Source organism: Trichechus manatus, unplaced genomic scaffold (assembly GCF_000243295.1).
Source record: "Trichechus manatus latirostris isolate Lorelei unplaced genomic scaffold, TriManLat1.0 scaffold00096, whole genome shotgun sequence".
Classification (NCBI taxonomy): domain Eukaryota; kingdom Metazoa; phylum Chordata; class Mammalia; order Sirenia; family Trichechidae; genus Trichechus; species Trichechus manatus.
Window position 1 is genome coordinate 7,381,706 of NW_004444032.1, and position 19,091 is coordinate 7,400,796.

A 19,091-nucleotide genomic window follows, 5' to 3' on the forward strand; every position below is an offset into this window, starting at 1 on the left:
TTGTTTGTGGATTTTGTGATCATTTCTTTTGTTTTTGTAGGTTTTGATTTTGCTGAGACTTTATGTTTTCGTCTTTAGTTTTATGAGTTGGTTTGTTAACTTTCTTTGTGGCTACCACGCAAATAAAATTTGCTGAAGATAATTAAAAAGTGGTTACAGTAGTACATCCACCGGGAAGTGCCAGAAATTCAAGCCAAATTCAGAAGAGGACATGGAATGAGGGATATCATTGTTGATGTCCAATGGATCTTGGCTGAAAGCAGAGAATACCAGAAAAATGTTTACCTGTGTTTTATTGACTACACAAAGACATTCGACTGTGTGGATCATGAAAAATTATGGACAAACATTGTGCAGAATGGGAATTCCAGAACACTTAATTGTGCTCATGCGGAACCTATGCATAGACCAAGAGGCAGTTGTTCCAACAGAACAAGTGGTTACTGTGTAGTTTAAAATCAGGAAAGATGTGCATCAGTGTTGTATCAGTTCACAGTTTTCTAAGAGGGAGATTAGGTTTCTAGCAGGGCTTTGACCCGTAATTTTTCCCATTCCAGTTATCATTCTACTTCACGCAAATTTTAAAAATTCAGGTCCATTCCAGTTTCACTTCCTTGGCCATGACTGAACTGGTTCGAAGCCCTGGTTGGAATAGATTCCACAGCAACTAACAACAGCAACATAGAGAAAAAGCACCATTGTCCATATGTAATTGAAAAAGACAAAACTTTTTAAAGAATTGTGTGGAATTAGAGTTCTACAGTAACACTTTGGGATGTACTGTCTAAGTCATAATTTCTTAATTTATCACAAACAGCCTGCTTAAAAGTCTTTCAAATCTAGACAAATTTATTAGCAAGAGAAAATATAATAATAATGACAGTAAAAAGGATAAAGGCTTATTTTACTTTCATCATAAGTCAATCAATGTAAATATTAGGTTTAAAAAAAAAAAAAAACCAAACCCATTGCCATCAAGTAGATTCTGACTCATAGCAACCCTAAAGAACAGAGTAGAACTGCCCCATAGGATTTCCAGGGAGCAGCTGGTGGATTCGAACTGCTGAGTTTTTGGTTAGCAGCTGTAGCTTTTAACCACTCTGCCTCCAGAGCTCCAAATATTTGGTTAAAGACTTCTTAAATAAATCGAAAGTCTTAAAATCTGCAGTCCTCAGCAACTTAAAGGATTGGATTGAGTCTCTTCTTAACCATTATTCTCATAGATTACAAATGTTATTTTTCTTTTGTTACTACAATCTTGAACATCAGACAGTTATGACCATAAGTCTTCTTTTCTCACTATTTCTAAAGCTTGGTCATATTCCCCAAATCAATTCTTTGGAGAACTTCTGCAGCAAGCAGGACTTAGATGAGTATCAGCTGTACAACTGTGCTGAAATTGCTCTGAAATGGGACCTCAGGTGCTCCCTGATGCATGTGAAAGACTTATAGTCAGCATGTCCGCCAAGATACACAATGGGGCAGTGGGTGAGTATCAGTCTAATAGACTCTACTGGGGCTCTGCTGTCTGTACAAACGCTTTTCAGAACGTGCGCACATCTATTTTAGCATCCACTCCACACAACCAATTTATATATCAATCACCCAATGATTAGATACACAGAGCAACCTGCTGATGTGTTGGAACCAGAATGTACAGTACAGTAAGTGTATAAAAGTGAAAGCTCGCAGTAGCGTCAGAAAGCTAGGCTGCTGGAACAATGGTCCTAAAAAATGTATGTGGAATCCTAAAATTTGGGGGCTGAAATGAACTCCAAACCATCTCTTTCATCTCAAAACCTGGATTTAATAAATGAGAGAATTAGAATCCAAAGATATTATGACTTGCCCCTGTCACTTAGCTATAGAGCACAGTTTCTCAACCTTGGTGCTATTGATATTGTTGGCTGGGCAATTATTTGTTCTGGGGTGCGGACAGTCTTGTGCATTGTTGAATATTTAGCATCATCCCTGCCCTCTACCCACCTGATACCAGCTGAACCCCTTCCTGCCAGTTGTCCCGTAGGGGCAGGGACGGATTCACCAGTAAGCACAGTATGCACCGGTTTACAGTAAGCAAGGTACACAAAGGCTGGATTGTGTTTACTTACTAATCTGTAGTACAGATTGATGTGGTGAAACTCAGGTAAAAAGATGTGGTGAAACTGCACTACAGATTGGCAAATAAACACAATTAAGCTGTGCGTACCTTGCTTATTGGGTAATCCGTCCCTGCATAGGGGGCAAAATCACACTCCCCACCCCATTTGAGAATCACTGCTAGAGAGTGACAGTTAAAATGAGAGCTTGGACTTCCTGAGTTTTAGGCAAATGTGTTTTCCATTTTATTATAGGGTTATGGATTAAGGGTGCCCGTAATCTCATGAAAGATATGGAATAGGGGAAATCAAAAACCGGTAGGTATTGAAAATAACAAGTGCTGGCTAGGATATGAAGAAATTGGAACCCTGGTATATTACTGGTGGGAATGTAAAATGGTACAACTGCTGTGGAAAACAATTTGGCAGTTCCTCAAAAAGTTAAACACAGAATTACCATATGACCCAGCAATTCCACTCCTAGGTATAGACTCAAAAGTCTTGAAAGCAGGGACTGAAACAGATACTTGTACACCAATGTCTTTTGCAGCACTATTCATAATAGCCAAAAGGTGGAAACAACTCAAGTGTTCTTCAACAGATGAATAGGTAAACAAATTGTGGTATATCCATACAATGGAATATTATTCAGCCATAAGGAGAAATGAAGTTCTGATACATGTGACAACATAGATGAACCATGAAAACATTACGCTGGATAAAATAAGTCAGACACAAAAGGACGATTATTGTATGATCCCATATATATGAAATATCTGTGTTAGGTAAATGCATAGAGACAAAAGTTGATTAGTGGTTACAGCGGTAATTAGAAAGAGGGCAGATGGGGAGATATTGCTTAATCGGTACTAAATTTCTATCTAGGGTAATGAAAAACGTTTGAAAATGAATAGTGGTGATGGTTGCATAACATGGTAAATGTAATTAATGTCACCAAATTGTACACTTAAAAATGATTAAAATGGTAAACGTTTTGTTACATGTATTTCACCACAACTGAAAAAACAAACAAACGATAGATACACTCCAGGATAGTAGGCTGCAATGTAGAACATCAGAAATTGAAGTCATAACAATGGCAATAATAATAATGTTAAAACAATTCATTTAAGCCTTTCGTTAACTTTTAAAGTTTATTGGGTACTTAACTATGTGCCAAGCACTGTTCTATGTACTTCAAAGCCATCATTCATTTAATCCTTACGACAATACCATGAGGCAGATCCTATTATCTCCATTTAACAAATGAGGACATTTAAGGATTAGAGAGGTATCAAATGAAAGAGAGGTGAACTAAAGCCACTAACAGGATGAGACACTCTCCCACTTCCTTCACCTCTAACTGCTTGCTTTGTTCCCTGCAGCTTGCAAGTGTCATCCCCAGGGCTCGGTGGGGGCCAGCTGCAGCTGACTCGGAGGCCAGGGCCAGTGTAGACCGGGCGTGGAGGGGCGCTGCTGTGACAGGTGCTCAGCAGGAAGCTACGGTCTGGACCATCACGGTTGTCACTGTACGTCTGGAAAACAGACGGAGGGAACACCCACCCTGGGAGTTTGAAGGCAGGCAAAGCAATGTGCGGAGTTTAAAAGGGAGGGGCTCATGGAAATTTGGCTACCTTATTCAGACTGTCTATGTAGATAAAATGTACTGGAATTTTTTTCTACTGTACTTCAGTCATCCATACAATGGGCACCGACCATGCACAGAGCTCTATTAGGTACCATGAGGGATGAACAAAACACAGTCTGTTCCTTCTGGAAGTTTACAGTCGGTATAGAATGGATCGTAGTCCAGGGTGAGGAGCCCCTGGGTAGTGCAAACGGTTAACGTACACAGCTACTAACAGAAAGGATGAAAGTTATAGTCCACCCAGAGGTGCCTCAGAAGAAAGCCCTGGTGATTTACTTCTGAAAAATCAGCCATTGAAAACTCTACGGAGCACAGTTCTACTCTGACATACATGGGGTTGCCATGAGTCACAGTCAGTAAAATGTGGGAACACAATGAAGGGAGTTGGATGTGCAAACCCAGCTCTATTATCTGTCACATAAACCCAGTGGCCGGAAAGGCTAAAACAAGGATGAGATTGGGAAGACGAGAAAGAGGACAACTTTGTTACCACAGGAGAGACCTCCCCCGATGCTGAGATTGCAAACAGCCTTGGAACTCATAAGCCACCCATTAGTAAGGACATAGTTGGGCTTCATTCAGAATTGATGATTTAGGCCTCATGGCTGTTGTGTTCAGAGAATATAGTCATCTGTTCACAATGTTAAACAATTAGAGAAAACACTGTTCCCCACTGAAGGCTGCCTCAGGAACCATAAAATCCTCCAGGAGGTTGACTCTCCTCTTGGGTGGAGTCAGAGAGATGGCTCACCCTGCTGGTCATTTCCTGGGCACGGTTGCCTACCTGCATAGCACTTAGTTCATCATTTGCTTTTTCTTTCTTTTGTTTTTAAAAAACATTGTGAAGTGTTTGAGATACACGAAAGATCAAACACTTCTACGTACAACCCTGTCAGACAAACAGGCAGCTCAAAGGGTCCAACAATTTACCAGAAAAGGATTGCGCCTTTACTGTCTCATCTAGAAAAAAGAAAAATCTGGCCATCTTGAGAGGCGTTCATATACATATATATATTTTTTAATCTGAAAGTTGAATCGTAAGATAAGTGGAAATTTAACTCATTGAAAACTCATTGGAAATGTAACTCATTGGTTCTTCTGTACATGGGCGGATGACCCAGTAAGCAAGGTAAGCACAAGTAAACCCGTCATCTATCCCTGTCAGGGACTGTAAATTTGAAAAGAGACTTTGATTCTGTAGGAAGGTACTGTGGGATTGGGAGAGAGACAGATGGCAGCCACACCTAGAAGCAGAATCTTTGATGTGGTGCAAAAATGTGAACCTGTTCACTACAGATGATCTGGTAAGCAAGGTAAGCACCGTGCTAACCTTGCCTGTTGGGTAGTCCACCCCCGCCTCTGTATAAACAACAAAAACGTGTAAGTCTCAGTTGTTCACTAGGTGCTGTCCCGTAGTGGTTTAGTAAATGAATTAATGCATTCTTATTTAGCAAACATTTATCTGGTACTCATTATATGCTAGGCTCTGTTCTAAACACTTTCCCGACTCACCTTATTCACTTTGATTGAGATGATACAGAAAGTTAAAAACAAAGAACCCGGTGCTGTGGAGTTGAGTCCAGAAAACCTCACGTGCGTCAGAGTAGTACTGGGCTCCATAGTGTTCTCAGTGGCTGGTTTTTGGAGGTAGATCACCAGGTCTTTCTTCTGAGGTGCCTCTGAATGAACTCAAACCTCCAATCTGTCAATTAGCAGCCTAGCACAGCTTTGACCATTTGTACCACCCAGGGACTATGGTAAGTCAGGGAATGTAAAAATCAGAACTGTAACCCTTTCACCACCACACCACTCACCCCCCAAACTCTCAACACGGCTTCTCTTTGCTTTATCCAGCACGTCACTGCCACCCTCAAGGCTCAAAGAACACTTTATGTGACCAAATAACTGGACAGCGCCCCTGCCCAGAGAGGCAGCTGGCCGCCGCTGTGATCAGTGCCTGGCTGGCTATTTCGGATTTCCCAGCTGCCACCCTTGCCCTTGTAATGGGTTTGCTGAGCTTTGTGACCCGGAGACAGGGTCATGCTTAATTGTGGCAGTGTTACAACGGGACGAAACTGTGAAAGTTATGGAATTAATACACACTTTTTTTTTTTTTTGCCTTTTGTTCTGATCCCATAACATTCTCTGAAAGACCACTGAGTAGAAACTCAACAGTATTTAAGTGTGAAATGAATGCTATGGGGTGGGGGAAGGTGGAATATCATTCCATCATCCTTCAAAATCATTTTATGAGCCAGAAAAATATTTGATTAAATCAATAACACACATTTTTCTGGCACTTTGCTTTTTATGTTCCTGAAATGTGATATATAAATCAAGCATGATTATATTGAGTTCAGTGACTGTACTTTGAGACTTTCACTATAAAAAAAATAAAAAAAATCCTTTTACAGAGCAAATGATCACCTTCTAAAATATTGAGTTTTGTAAGTCACACCATCCTAAAGCATAGCAAATCCACATGGTTAATATGTGAGCTTGTCCTGGGAACATTTTGGAAAAAGGAAATTGCCTTGACAGGGGCATCGATGGTTACTATGGAAATCCTTCTTCAGGGCAATCCTGCCATCCTTGTCTGTGTCCAGATGCTCCCTCAAGCAGTCGGTATGTCGCTCATTCCTGCTATCAGAATCCTTGGAGCTCAGACGTGATCTGCAATTGTCTTCAAGGTTATGCAAGTATGCAGCATAGTGCATCATGATATTTTCTTCTATCCCACACTGCTAACTGAAAAATGATCACATGTTCATAATGCATCTGCCTTGGACAAATGAGTGCTGCAGAATATAAGGTAAGTGAATAGCAAGAAGATAAACTAGAAAAAAAAACCAAACCTGTTGCCGTCGAGTCGATTCTGACTCATAGCAACCATATAGGACAAAGTAGAACTCCCTATAGGGTTTCCAAGGAGCAGCTGGTGGATTCCAACTGCCAACGTTTTGGTTAGCAGCCAAGCTCTGAACCACTGGGCCACCAGGGCTGCACTAACAAGATAAAACTTGGTAAATCGCTGCTTTATTGAACGAAGAATTGGAATGTACCAAAAGCCAATGACTGAGTTAAAAACTCATTCCACTGAGCTGTAATTGTTTCTAAATGATGTTCTGGGAAACCGACTGATCAAATGAGATCAAATTAATTGATTATTATTTTATTTGTTTTATTATGTATTAATTTATTATTTATGTGTTAATATCATTATTTAAGTAAGTTTATATAACAAACAATTAAAAAGTAAAAAATTTAGTCAGTCTAATGCTTTTTTGGGGTATAATACTATGCAGTCAGTTTGACTGATATTTCAAAGATTGATCTGATTTTTTTGAGATGTCTTGAATCAATGTTTTAGGCCTTGTTTTGGCCCTGGGTGTTACGCGTTTTGGCCTGGAGTGGCACAAATGGTCAACTGTGGGGCTACTAACCAAAAGGTTGGCAATTTAAACCCACCCGGAGGTGCCTGGCAATCTGCTTCTGAAAGGTCACAGCCATGAAAACCCTATGGAGTGCGGTTCTATGTGAACACCAGGAGTTGCCATGAGTCGCCTTGAAAGCAACTGGGGTTTTTTGTGTATTTGTTTTTTACAGACACTGTATAAGCCCTGATGGCGCAGTGGTTAAGAGCTCAGCTGCTAACCAAAAGGTCGGTAGTTAGAATCCACCAGCCGCTCCTTAGAAACCCTCTGGGGCAGTTCTACTCTGTCCTAAAGGGTCACTATGAGTCGGAATAGACTCACTATGAGTCAGAATAGACTTGACGGAAACAGGTTTGGTTTGTTTTTGGTACGTATAAGTCTTAATTCAGAATATGTATCTGACACTCAATCAAAAATTTTGTTTTGAAGAGTTTTAGCATAAGTGTGACTGTGTAATGCAAACAAGAAAATCTTATAAAGTCTACTTGATTTAATCATACTTAGAAAAGATGACATTATTATCTTTAGTGACAGTTATCATCATGATAATAAGTTACAGGGCTAATTTTTTTCTTATTTGTTATTTCTAAGGTTACACATGTCTCTATTTAATTCTTACCCCCTCTGCCCCTTCTCCATGCACAGCTTGGCTTGTTTAGTCAGTTTTTAGTAACTGGGACCATGTTTGTGGCTACAACAGCATGTCCAAATGGGATGAACCAAAACATGGAAAGTGTCACAGCTTGGGCACCTAAACAACTGCAGTTTGCTTAGTGGTTGGAAAGACAAAGGGTATTGGACAGAAGGAATGGTTTCTCCACCCAGTGCTTAATAAAAACACCTTCAAGGTGTGTGTCAAGTACGTAACACTCAACTCACCTATCTTCACTTCCTTCACTTCACTTCACTTGCGTGTCTCAGGCTGTTGCCACTTGGTCTTTTTCTTCAAGGCTGCTTCATGGTGTTCATTTGAACCATGTTTCATCTCTAAGACCAGGTGAAGGTGGGAAGCAGCAGGGAGAACAGGAACTGAGATTAGCTTTGGGTCCTGAGCACACTAGGGTGACCTTGGTTATATAAGGATGTATGAATCCTGTGCCCATGACTCCGTAATTTTTGGAGAAAGACTGGAATCTATTCTTCATCAAGGCATTTTTAGTTCTGAATAATCTTTTTATTCTCTGAATGGGTAATAAATAAAAATGAATATTTTATTTTAATTTAGAATACTTTTCCTTATTCATCCCAAATATGTGGCTTCTCATCATGCCTAGAGGAGGCCAATTATTCTCTATTTACAACAGTCTCCACCCCTGCACCCCACCCCACCCTCCCAAACACAGTCTTCTCATCCCATGCCCTTTCCCTGCCCCCTCTCCCTCTTGCAGGTATTCAGTATGGAAAATGCTCAGCAGGTATCTATGGAAATCGAAGAATTTCAGGAGCACCTTGCCAGCCATGCTCCTGCAATAACAACATCAATGTGACCGATCCAGAAGCCTGCAGCTGGGTCACAGGGGAGGGCCTGAGATGTCTGCACAACACTCAGGGCCCGAACTACCAACTCTGCAAACCCGCTCACTTTGGATCAGCCCTCAATCAAACCTGCAGTAGTAAGTTTGCAAGGCTCCCAGTAGGAAATGCGGTGGTTGAGTGGCAGCTTGAAGATGTGGTGTCAGCTCCCCTGTGCTCATTTCAGCTGGTCCAATCCCAGCAAGCAAAAGGAGCCCCCAGTGGGTGATAGGGCGGCTGCACTGAACTCATTAGCAGAGGCACTGGGTGGAATGCCGCCACCCTAGGCATATTCCGATGCAGCCGCAATGTAGTCACTGGTGTTATTAGTTTGCCTTTTGTGACTTTTACCTTTGACACCTGTCCTAGTGGATTCGAAACATTGTTTCTCAGAGTGTGGATCATGGTGCACCTGTGCCAGAACCACCCTGGGGCAGGAAACAGTGCCTCAGACCCACTGCATCAGAATCTGCACTGTAACAATCTTATCAAATGGCTTTAATGTAAAATACGATAATCATTGATTTAGAAGATGACAAAGGTTTGAGTCTATGATAAAGGGAAGGAACAAACTGCGCGTTTTTTAGAAATATCTTAATACATCAGTTCACCCAAATTAATTTAGTACACCTTTTTTTCCAGCTTATTTCAATAAGTGGAACTTTGGTGAATGGCATAAGCAAAAAGTGAGCAATGGAATGATTCTAACTGTGGGCTCTTGGAACATAGTAGGTTGAACCATATGAAATCAAAAATAGTTGAATGGGTTCAACCTATTTATATTCTTTGATAAATAGTGGTTAAGCATTTGGCTGCTAACCAAAAGGTCGGCAGTTGGAATCCACCAGCTGCTCCTTGGAAGCTCTGTGGGGCAGTTCTGCTCTGTCCTATAGGGTCACTGTGAGTCAGAATTGACTGGATGACAACGGGTTTGGTTTTCTTGGTTTTTATTATGCTATCAGGAGTCCCTGGGTGGCACTAACGGTTAATTGCTCAACTACCAGCCAAAAGGTTGGCAGTTTGAACCCACCCAGAGACACCTCGGAAGACAGGCCAGGAGATCTTCTTCCGAAAGTTCACAACCTTGAAAACCCTGTGGAGCACAGTTCTACTCTGCACACGTGGTGTTGCCATGAGTTGGAAACAACCAGATGGCAACTGGAGAAATGTTACATGCAGGCCTAACAAGCTGTTTGTGTAGTTTGTTAAATCCCGGCATTATCATTGGTTTTTGCCTCTAAATACCGCTTTGTGATCCCAGGATGCTCCTGCCATACTTCCGGTGTACATTCCACTGAGTGTCCCTCAGGTCAGCGACCCTGTCTCTGTGACCCTGCCGCTGGCTCGTGCCCGTGTCTGCCGAATGTCACTGTCCTGGCCTGTGATCGCTGTGCTGACGGATACTGGAATCTGGTTCCTGGCAAAGGATGTCAGTTATGCGACTGTGACCCCCAAACTTCTCAAAGTAGCCACTGTGACCAGGCAAGATACTTAAAACTTACTAGTGTGCTCAGTCTAAGAACTGACAGTGAGACATAGTTCCAAATATGGAAAGAGCATTTTCTTTATCTACCGTTGTTAACTAGTGTTTTAGACAGGATCAGCCTTACCCAGGCATTGGGTTGCAGTTATCAAGGAATGAAAAGCACCAGAAAAAGAGAACGAGGGTCTCAACATTAAGCTTTGTCTGCTTCTGTTTTCTCTAGGCCGCTCTGTGATGGGGGAAGTCAGAATTCATAGAAAAAAAAGCACAGACGAACTTTCCTTTCACTATTTCATACACATAATCACAGGGAAGACCCATGAAATTGATTGTTAATCAGAATTATTAATCAGAATGAAAATAAGCAGGTTCAGGACCCATATTCCATTTTTAAAGATCAGGCTATCCTTCCCGTGTGGTTTACCAATTGCTTTACGTATGAGTAAGTGATACAAGAGACCAGCACCCATTGTTCTAAAGAAGGCAGGCTACTGTGCTCGCAGCAAATCCACAATGTTTAGTATACAACTAGTGCTACTTAACTGCACATGTGATTTTCTGCCAATTAAACAATGTTCACAGAATTTATAAAAAGAATATAGTATTATTTATGGAGAAAACTGTTAATATCATAATTAGTTTTTTTGGCTTAATGAATACATTCTTTGAAACCCTTTTCATGTTAGTAGAGATTAAGTGGGGGAAAGGATAAGACGATTGAAAAAATATGACAAGACATTTTAGAAAGAGTCAGATTTGCAACATAGGGATCAGGGTTTAGCTGAAATCAAAACGCTAACTTAAGAAGCCAGGGTCTTTCCACGTAATAAGCAGGGCTCACCTCTCATTTCAGCTCCCATGTTCAACTCCTTATTCAAAGGTCAAATCTTAGATAAACTTTTCAAGGTAATTCTTATACGTAGAATGTGTTTTCTTTTCTCTTCCTTTCTCTCCTTCCTTCCCCTGCTACGCATATCCACCATCTCCTTCTTTAAAAAATAAACTTTTTTATTTTAGAATAGATTCAGATTTACAGGCAAGTTATGAAAATAGTACTGAGTTCCCTTGTATACCACACCCAGTTTCTGCTGTTATTAACATCTACGATTAGTGTGGTACGTTTGTCACAGTTAATGAACCAATACTGATACTATGTTATTAACTACTCTCCATACTTTATTCAGATTTCCTCAGCTTTTTACCTAATGTCCTTTTTCTGGTCCAGGATCCCACTCAGGATACTACATTACATTTAGTTGTCATGTCTCCTTAGGCTCTTTTTGGCTGTAACAGTCTCTTAGACTCTTTTTTTTAATTTTTTATTTATTGTACTTTAGATGAAGGTTTACAGAACAAATAGTTGCTCATTAAACAGTTAGTACACATATTGTTTTATGACAGTGGTTAACAACCCCATGACATGTCAAGACTGTCCCTTCTCAACCTTGGGTTTCCTATTATCAGCTTTCCTGTCCCCTCCTGCCTTCTAGTCCTTGTCCCTGGACTGTTGTGCCCCATCAGTCTCGTTTTGTTTATGGGGCTGTCTAATCTTTGGCTGAATGGTGAACCTTGGGAGTGACTTCATTACTGAGCTAAAAAGGTGTCCAGGGGCCATGCTCTTGGCATTTCTCCAGTCTCTGTCAGGCCTTGTTTTTGATGACCTTGACAGTTTTGAGGAGTGCTGGTTATTAGTATTTGTAGAATGTTCCTCACTTGGGACTTGTCTGATGTTTTTCTGATGGTTACACTGGGATAATGTATTCTGGCGAGTAAGACGACAGAGGTAAAGTGCCACTTTCATCGTATCATAGTAACAATGCATACTATCAACATGGCATCGCTGTTGATGCTGATGTTGATCACCTGTAAGGTCAGGTTTTCTCCACTGTAAACTTACTCTTTCTTCCCCTTCTTTCCATGCTGCATTCTTTGGAAGGTAGTCTCTACTTGCAACCCACACGTAAGGAGTGGAGAGTTATGCTCTATCTCCTGAGGGTGGAGTATTTATATAAATTATTTGAAATTCTTCTGGATGGGAGATTTGTCTGTTCTCCGCTATTTATTTATTTACTGTCTTTAAGTAAAAGTTTACAACTGAAGTTAGTTTCTCATACAAAAATTTATACACTCATTGCTATGTGACCCTAGTTGCTCTCCCCATACTGTGACAGCACACTCCTCCTTTCCACTCCAGATTTCCTGCGTCCATTCAACCAGCTCCTGATCCTCTCTGCCTTCTCCTCTTGCCTCCGAACAGGAGCTCCCATTTAGTCTCACGTATCTACTTAGCTAACAAGCACACTCTTCACGAGTTATCATTTTATGTCCCATAGTCCAGTCTAATCTTTATCTGAAGAGTTGGCCTCGGGAATGGCTTTAGTTTAGGGCTAACAAAGAGTCCGAGGGCCATGTCTTCCGGGGTCCCTCCAGTCTCAATCAAACCATTAAGTCTGGTTTTTTTACGAGAATTTGAGTCTGCACCCTACTTTTCTCCTGCTCCATCAGGGACTCTATGTTGTGTTCCCTGTCAGGGCGGTCATCAGTAATAGCCCGGCACCATCTAGTTCTGGTCTCAGTTTGATTGAGTCTCTGGTTTATGTGGCCGTTCCTGTCTCTTGGTCTAATATTTTCCTTGTATCTTTGGTGTTCTTCATTCTCCTTTACTCCAGGTGGGTTGGGACAAATTGATGCATCTTTGATGGCCGTTTGCTAGCTTTTAAGACCCCAAACGCCACTCACCAAAGTGGGATGCACAACATTTTCTTAATAAACTTTGTTATGCCAACTGACCTAGAAGTCCCCTGAAACCGTGGTCCCCAGACCCCTGCCCATGCTACGGTCCCTCGAAGTGTTTTGTTGTTTTCAGGAGACTTCTTAGCTTTTGGTTTAGTCCAGTTGTGCTGACTTCCCCTGTAGTGTGTGTTGTCCTTCCCTTCACCTAAGATAATTCTTGTCTGCTATCTAGTTTGTGGACACCCTTTTTCCTCCCTGCCCACCCACATAACTATCAAAGAATGTTTTTTTCTGTGTTTAAACCTTTTCTTGAGTTCTTATACTAGTGGTCTTATACAAATATTTGTCCTTTTGCAACTGACTAAATTCACTCAGCATAATGCCTTCCAGATTCCTCCATGTTATGTTTCACGATTTCATCATTGTTCTTTATCATTGCATAGTATTCCATTGTGTGAATATACTGTAATTTGTTTATCCATTCATCCGTTGATGGGCACCTAGGTTGTTTCAATCTTTTTGCTAGCATGAACACCGCTGCAATGAACATGGCTGTGCATATATCTATTTGTACAATGGCTCTTATTTCTCTAGGATATATTCCAAGGAGTGGGATTACTGGATCGTATGGTACTTCTATTTCTAGCTTTTTAAGGAAGCGCCAAATCGATTTCCAAAGTGGTTGTACTATTTTACATTCCCACCAACAGTGTATAAGTGTTCCAGTCTCTCCACAACCTCTCCAGCATTTATTATATGGTGTTTTTTGGATTAATGCTAGGCCTCATTGGGGTGAGATAGTATCTCACTGTAGTTTTGATTTGCATTTCTCTGATGGCTAATGATTGTGAGCATTTCCTCATGTGTCTGTTAGCTGTCTGAATGTCTTCTTTGGTGAAGTGCCTCCTCATACCCTTTGCCCATTTTTTAACTGGGTTATTTGTCTTTTTGTTGTTAAGGTTTTGCAGTATCTTGTAGATTTTAGAGATTAGATGCTGATCAGATTTGTGGTAGCCAAAAATTTTTCCCAGTCTGTAGGTTGTCTTTTTACTCTTTTGGTGAAGTCTTTTGATGAGCATAAGTGTTTGATTTTTAGGGGAATGCTTTCAGACTCTCTCCATTTAGGATGATGTTGGTTGTTGATTTTGTATAAATGCCCTTAATTATGTTGAGGAATTTCCCTTCTATTCTTATTTTGCTGAGAGTTTGTATCATGAATGGGTATTGGACTTTGTCAAATGACTTTTCTGCATCGATTGATAGGATCATGTGGTTCTTGTCTTTTGTTTTATTTATGTGACAGATTACATTGATTGTTTTTCCAACGTTGAACCATCCCTGCATACCTGGCATAAATCCCACTTGATCATGGTGAATTATTTTTTGATTGTTGAATTCTGTTGGCTAGAATTTTGTAGAGAATTTTTGCATCAATGTTCATGAGGAATATTGATCTGTAATTTTCTTTTGTTGTGTTGTCTTTACCTGGTTTTGGTATCAGGGTTATGCTGGCTTCATAGAATGAGTTTGGGAGTATTCCATCCTTTTCTATGTTCTGAAATACCTTTAGTAGTAGTGGTGTCAACTCTTCTCTGAAAATTTGGTAGAATTCTCCAGTGAAACCGTCCAGACCAGGGCTTCTTTTTGTTGGGAGTTTTTTAATTACCTTTTCAATCTCTTCGTTTGTTATGGGTTTATTTAGTTGTTCTACCTCTGTTTGTGTTAGTTTAGGTAGGTAGTGAATTTCTAGAAGCTTGTCCATTTCCTCTAGGTTTTTGAATTTGTTAGAGTACAATTTTTCATAGTGTTCTGTTATGATTCTTTTAATTTCAGTTGGGTCTGTTGCGATATCACCCATTTTATTTCTTGTTTGGGTAACTTCCTTCCTCTTCTGTTTTTCTTTTGTCAGTTTGGCCAATGGTTTATCTATTTTATTGATCTTTTCAAAGAACCAGGTTTGGTCTTGTTAAGTCTTTCAATTGTTTTTCTATTTTCTATTTCATTTAATTCTGCTCCAATTCTTATTATTTCCTTTCGTCTGGTGCCCGAGGGCTTGTTTTGCTGCTCTCTTTCTACTTGTTCCAGTTGTAAGGTTAATGTTTTGATTTTGGCCCTTTCTTCTTTTCAGATGTGTGCATTTATTGCTATGAACTGACCTCTGAGCACTGCTTTTGCTGTGTCCCAAAAGTTCTGGTAGGATGTGTTTTCATTCTCATTTGATTCTGTGAATATCTTTATTCCATCTTTAATTTCTTCTATAACTCAGTAGTTTTTGAGCAAAGTAGTTTTTCAGTTTCCATGTGTTTTATTATTTTTTTTCCTTGTTTTTTCTTTTATTGATGTCTACTTTTATGACTTTATGGTCAGAAATGATGCTTTGTAATATTTCAATGCTTTGGATTCTGTCACAGCTTGCTTTATGGCCTAATACGTGGTCTATTCTGGAGAATGTTCCATGTGTGTTGGAAAAGAAAGTATACTTGGCTGCTGTTGGATGGAGTGTTCAGTATATATCCATGAGATCAAGTTGGTTGATTGTGGCATTCAGATCTTCCATGTCTTTACTGAACATCTTTCTGGATGTTCTGTCCTTCACTGAAGGTGGTGTGGTGAAGTCTCCTACTACTATTGTGGAGCTGTCTATCTCTCTTTTCAATGCTGTTAGAGTTTGTTTTATGTATTTTGGAGCCCTGTCATTGGGTACATAAATATTTATTATGGTTTTGTCCTCCTGGTGTATTGACCCTTTAATCATTATATAGTGTCCTTCCTTATCCTTTGTGATGGGTTTTACTTTAAAGTCTGTTTTGTCAGAGATTAATATTGCCACTCCTGCTCTTTTTGGAGTGTTGTTTACTTGATATATTTTTTTTCTGTTCTTTGAGTTTTAGTTTGTTTGTGTCTTTAAGTCTAAGGTGTGTCTCTTGTAGGCAGCATATAGACAGATCATGTTTTTTTAATCCATTCTGCCACTCTCTGTCTCTTTATTGGTGAATTTAGTCCATTTACATTCAGCATAATTATTGATAGGTATGAGTTTAGTGCTGTCATTTTGATGTTTGTGTGTGTGCGTTGTTGACTGTTTCTTTGTTCCACTTAATATTCTGTGCTGAGTCATTTTCTTTATGTATTTTCTTTGCATCTTTTTCATTGTTGTTGATTTTGTATTTGCTGAGTCTTTATGTTTTTCTTGTTTTTTGTTTTGCTGTGTAGGATCATTAGTTTCCTTTGTGGTTACCTTAATATTTACCCCTATTTTTCTAAGTTTAAACCACACTTTTATTTCTTTATATTGCCTTGACTCCCTCTCCATATGAAAGATCTATGAGTACATTTTTTAGTCCCTCTTTTTTGTTTTATTGTTGTCATCTTTTATATATTAACATCTCTGTTTCCCTATTTTCAGTGTTTTAGCTTTGATTTATTTTTGTGACTTCCCTATCTGGGTTGATATCTGGTTGCTCTGTCCTGTGTTCTAGTCTTGAGTTGTTGTATGATGTTATCGATTTTCTATCCAGAGGACTCCCTTTAGTATTTCTTGTAATTATGGTTTGGTTTTTGCAAATTCCCTAAACTTCTGTCTATCTGGAAATGCCCTAATTTCACCATCATATTTGAGAGACAGTTTTGCTGTATATATAATTCTTAGCTGGCAATTTTTTTCCTTCAAGGCTTTATATGTGTCATCCCATTGCCTTCTTGCCTTCATGGTTTCTGCTGAGTAGTCAGAGTTTAGTCTTATTGACTCTCCTCTGTAGATGACTTTTCATTTATCCCTAGCCACTCTTAAAATTCTCTCTTTATCTTTGGTTTGGCAAGCTTGATTATAATATGTCTTGGTGACTTTCTTTTGGGATCTACCTTATGTGGGGTTCGATGAGCATCTTGAATAGATATCTTGTCATCTTTTACAATATCAGGGAAGTTTTCTGCCAACAAATCTTCATCAATTCTCTCTGTATTTTCTATTAACCCCCCCACCCCGTTCTGGTACTCCAGTCACTTGTAGATTATTCCTCTTTATACAGTCTCACATAATTCTTAGGGTCTCTTCATTTTTTTTAATCCTTTTATCCGATTTTTCCTCAGATAAGTTGGTGTCAAGTGCTTTATCTTCAATCTCACTAATTCTGACTTCCATTGCCTCAGTTCTGCTCCTATGACTTTCTGTTGAGTTGTCCAATTCTGAAATTTTACTGTTAATTTTCTGGATTTCTGATTGCTGTCTCTCTATGGAGTCTTGCAGCCTGTTAAATTTGTCATTATGCTCTTGAATAACCTTCTTAAGATCCTCGATTGCTTTGTCTTGTGTCCCTTGACTTTTTCTGCATTTTGAATGATCTCCTTCCTGATCTCTTGAAGAGTTATGTATATTAATCTTTTGTATTCTACATCAAGTAATTCCAGGAAGTTCTCTTCCTCCAGAAAATTTCTTGAGTCTTTGTTTTGGGAGTTTGCTGAAGCCACCATGGTCCACCTCTTTATGTGATTTCATATTGACTGTTGTCTCCAAGCTATCAATAAGTTATTATATTTATTTATTTTATGTTTGCTTACTGTGTCGTAGCTTCTTGTTTTGTTTTGTTTTGATATGCCCAAATAGGCTGCTCCTGTGAGCTAGTTTGATTATTGGCACCTTTGAAGCTCTAGTATCCTGTGACCCAGTGGTTAGATCTGTTACTAGGTATATGAGCACAGGAGTCCATTTACTTTTCTTGTATGGATTAAGCTCAGGTATCCAGGTAGTCGGTCACCAAGTGAGTGGTGCACGCTCTTACCTACAGTCCTAGATGAGCAGGGGTGATTGGAGTAGGCACAGACGTCTGGCTGCAGTAGGTGGTCACATGCTGAGCAAGGCAGAGGGCTGACGACCGCCTCTGAGTGTCTGGGAGGAAAGCGTGTCCCTGTTCCCTAGAGTGCGTAGGTGGGTGGGTTTTGCAGCCAGACTATGGGCACCCAATGCTGTTGGCTCTAAGGACTAGGGGCACTACTTATTCTTGGACCCCTGTTGTGGGTGGCTAGGTGGCCTGGGTGGAGCCACCAGTCCTCAGGCCTCTGATGTGAGTAGGTTAGGACCCTGCCACTTCACACAATATAGCTGATACAGTTGAAATTAGGCTTCAGGTATATTCCCTGTTGTACTGTGGTAATGAGGTCCTTCACTGTTGAAATGAGCCCACAAAGGCCTATGCAGGGATGAAAGGCACTCGAAGTCCATGGACTCCTTATGCCTGTGCCTATGCAAAGGAGCTGTGCCTACCCTAAGTTCCCAGCTTAGGGGAGCTGGCAGATTATTTTCTCCTTTTAGTTAATTTGTTCCCTCTCCAAGGCCAGGAGAATGGCTCAGGGTGAGTGACAGGTCCTACTTCGGCCCAGGGGACTTGACAATCACTGAAGCAGGCCTGGAACCCAGTGCAGAGTGGCAAGGTGGCAGGTAAATGGGAGAGAGGTTTTTCCCAAAGGGGGTGTTTTTTGATCTGTGGGTTAGGTCAGACGCACGTACTTCTCTTTTGCCAATTGAGCACTGCTTTTCACTGGTTCTGGAGGCCTGAGTAGACTCTCTGCCACTCGATCTCTCTTGATGTGGAAAATGCCTCCTGAGCTCCACTGCTTGCCTAATTACGCACGCCAACCAATCCAGCCTGAAGTGTGCCGGTTCCCACTTGGTCAGGTCTGACAACTCCTTGCTACTTCCAAACCGTCTCTCTCTCCCCCTGTCACTCAGTCCAATTCCTCAACTTTGCCTTTGATGTTCAGGGCTCCTAGATTGTCATATATAATTGATTCACTTATTTTTTCAGGTCTTTGTTGTGAAAGGGACCACAAGAAGTATCTGACTACTCTGCCATCTTGGCCCCGCCTCCTCCTTTTTTTATGTACTTATTCAATCATTTATTTGTGTCAGTGAAATCATGAATATTTATTTTACACTTTGGGTTATAGTCCAATACGAGTTTATTTTGTGGCTCAAACTGTTCCCGGCTTTAACCAGTGGGAGTGGTTTAAATTGGCTCGTATGTCCCTTTGACATATCCTTATTAGTGTGGATTTTTTATTTTTGTTTTTTGAGCACTTCTTTACTCTCTGGTACTAAAAGATGCTCCAGACTCATCTTGTATATTTCCTGCGCCAGTCCTAGGATCAGGCATTTCTCCAAGGAATCGTGATACCTTTTATTGGAG

The 19,091-nt window shown here is 40.3% G+C and overlaps 1 protein-coding gene across 1 annotated transcript in view; it reads left to right on the forward strand.

Moving 5' to 3' along the window:
• The window catches only part of LAMB4 (laminin subunit beta 4), a 106,808-nt gene that overhangs the window by 59,480 nt on the left and 28,237 nt on the right, over nt 1-19,091 (forward strand). Inside the window, 9 exon segments of the mRNA XM_004382620.1 lie at nt 1,312-1,399; nt 1,402-1,488; nt 3,485-3,628; nt 5,602-5,667; nt 5,670-5,789; nt 5,792-5,830; nt 6,273-6,446; nt 8,570-8,794; nt 9,955-10,175. Of these exon segments, the coding sequence (XP_004382677.1) occupies nt 1,312-1,399; nt 1,402-1,488; nt 3,485-3,628; nt 5,602-5,667; nt 5,670-5,789; nt 5,792-5,830; nt 6,273-6,446; nt 8,570-8,794; nt 9,955-10,175 (1,164 nt within the window).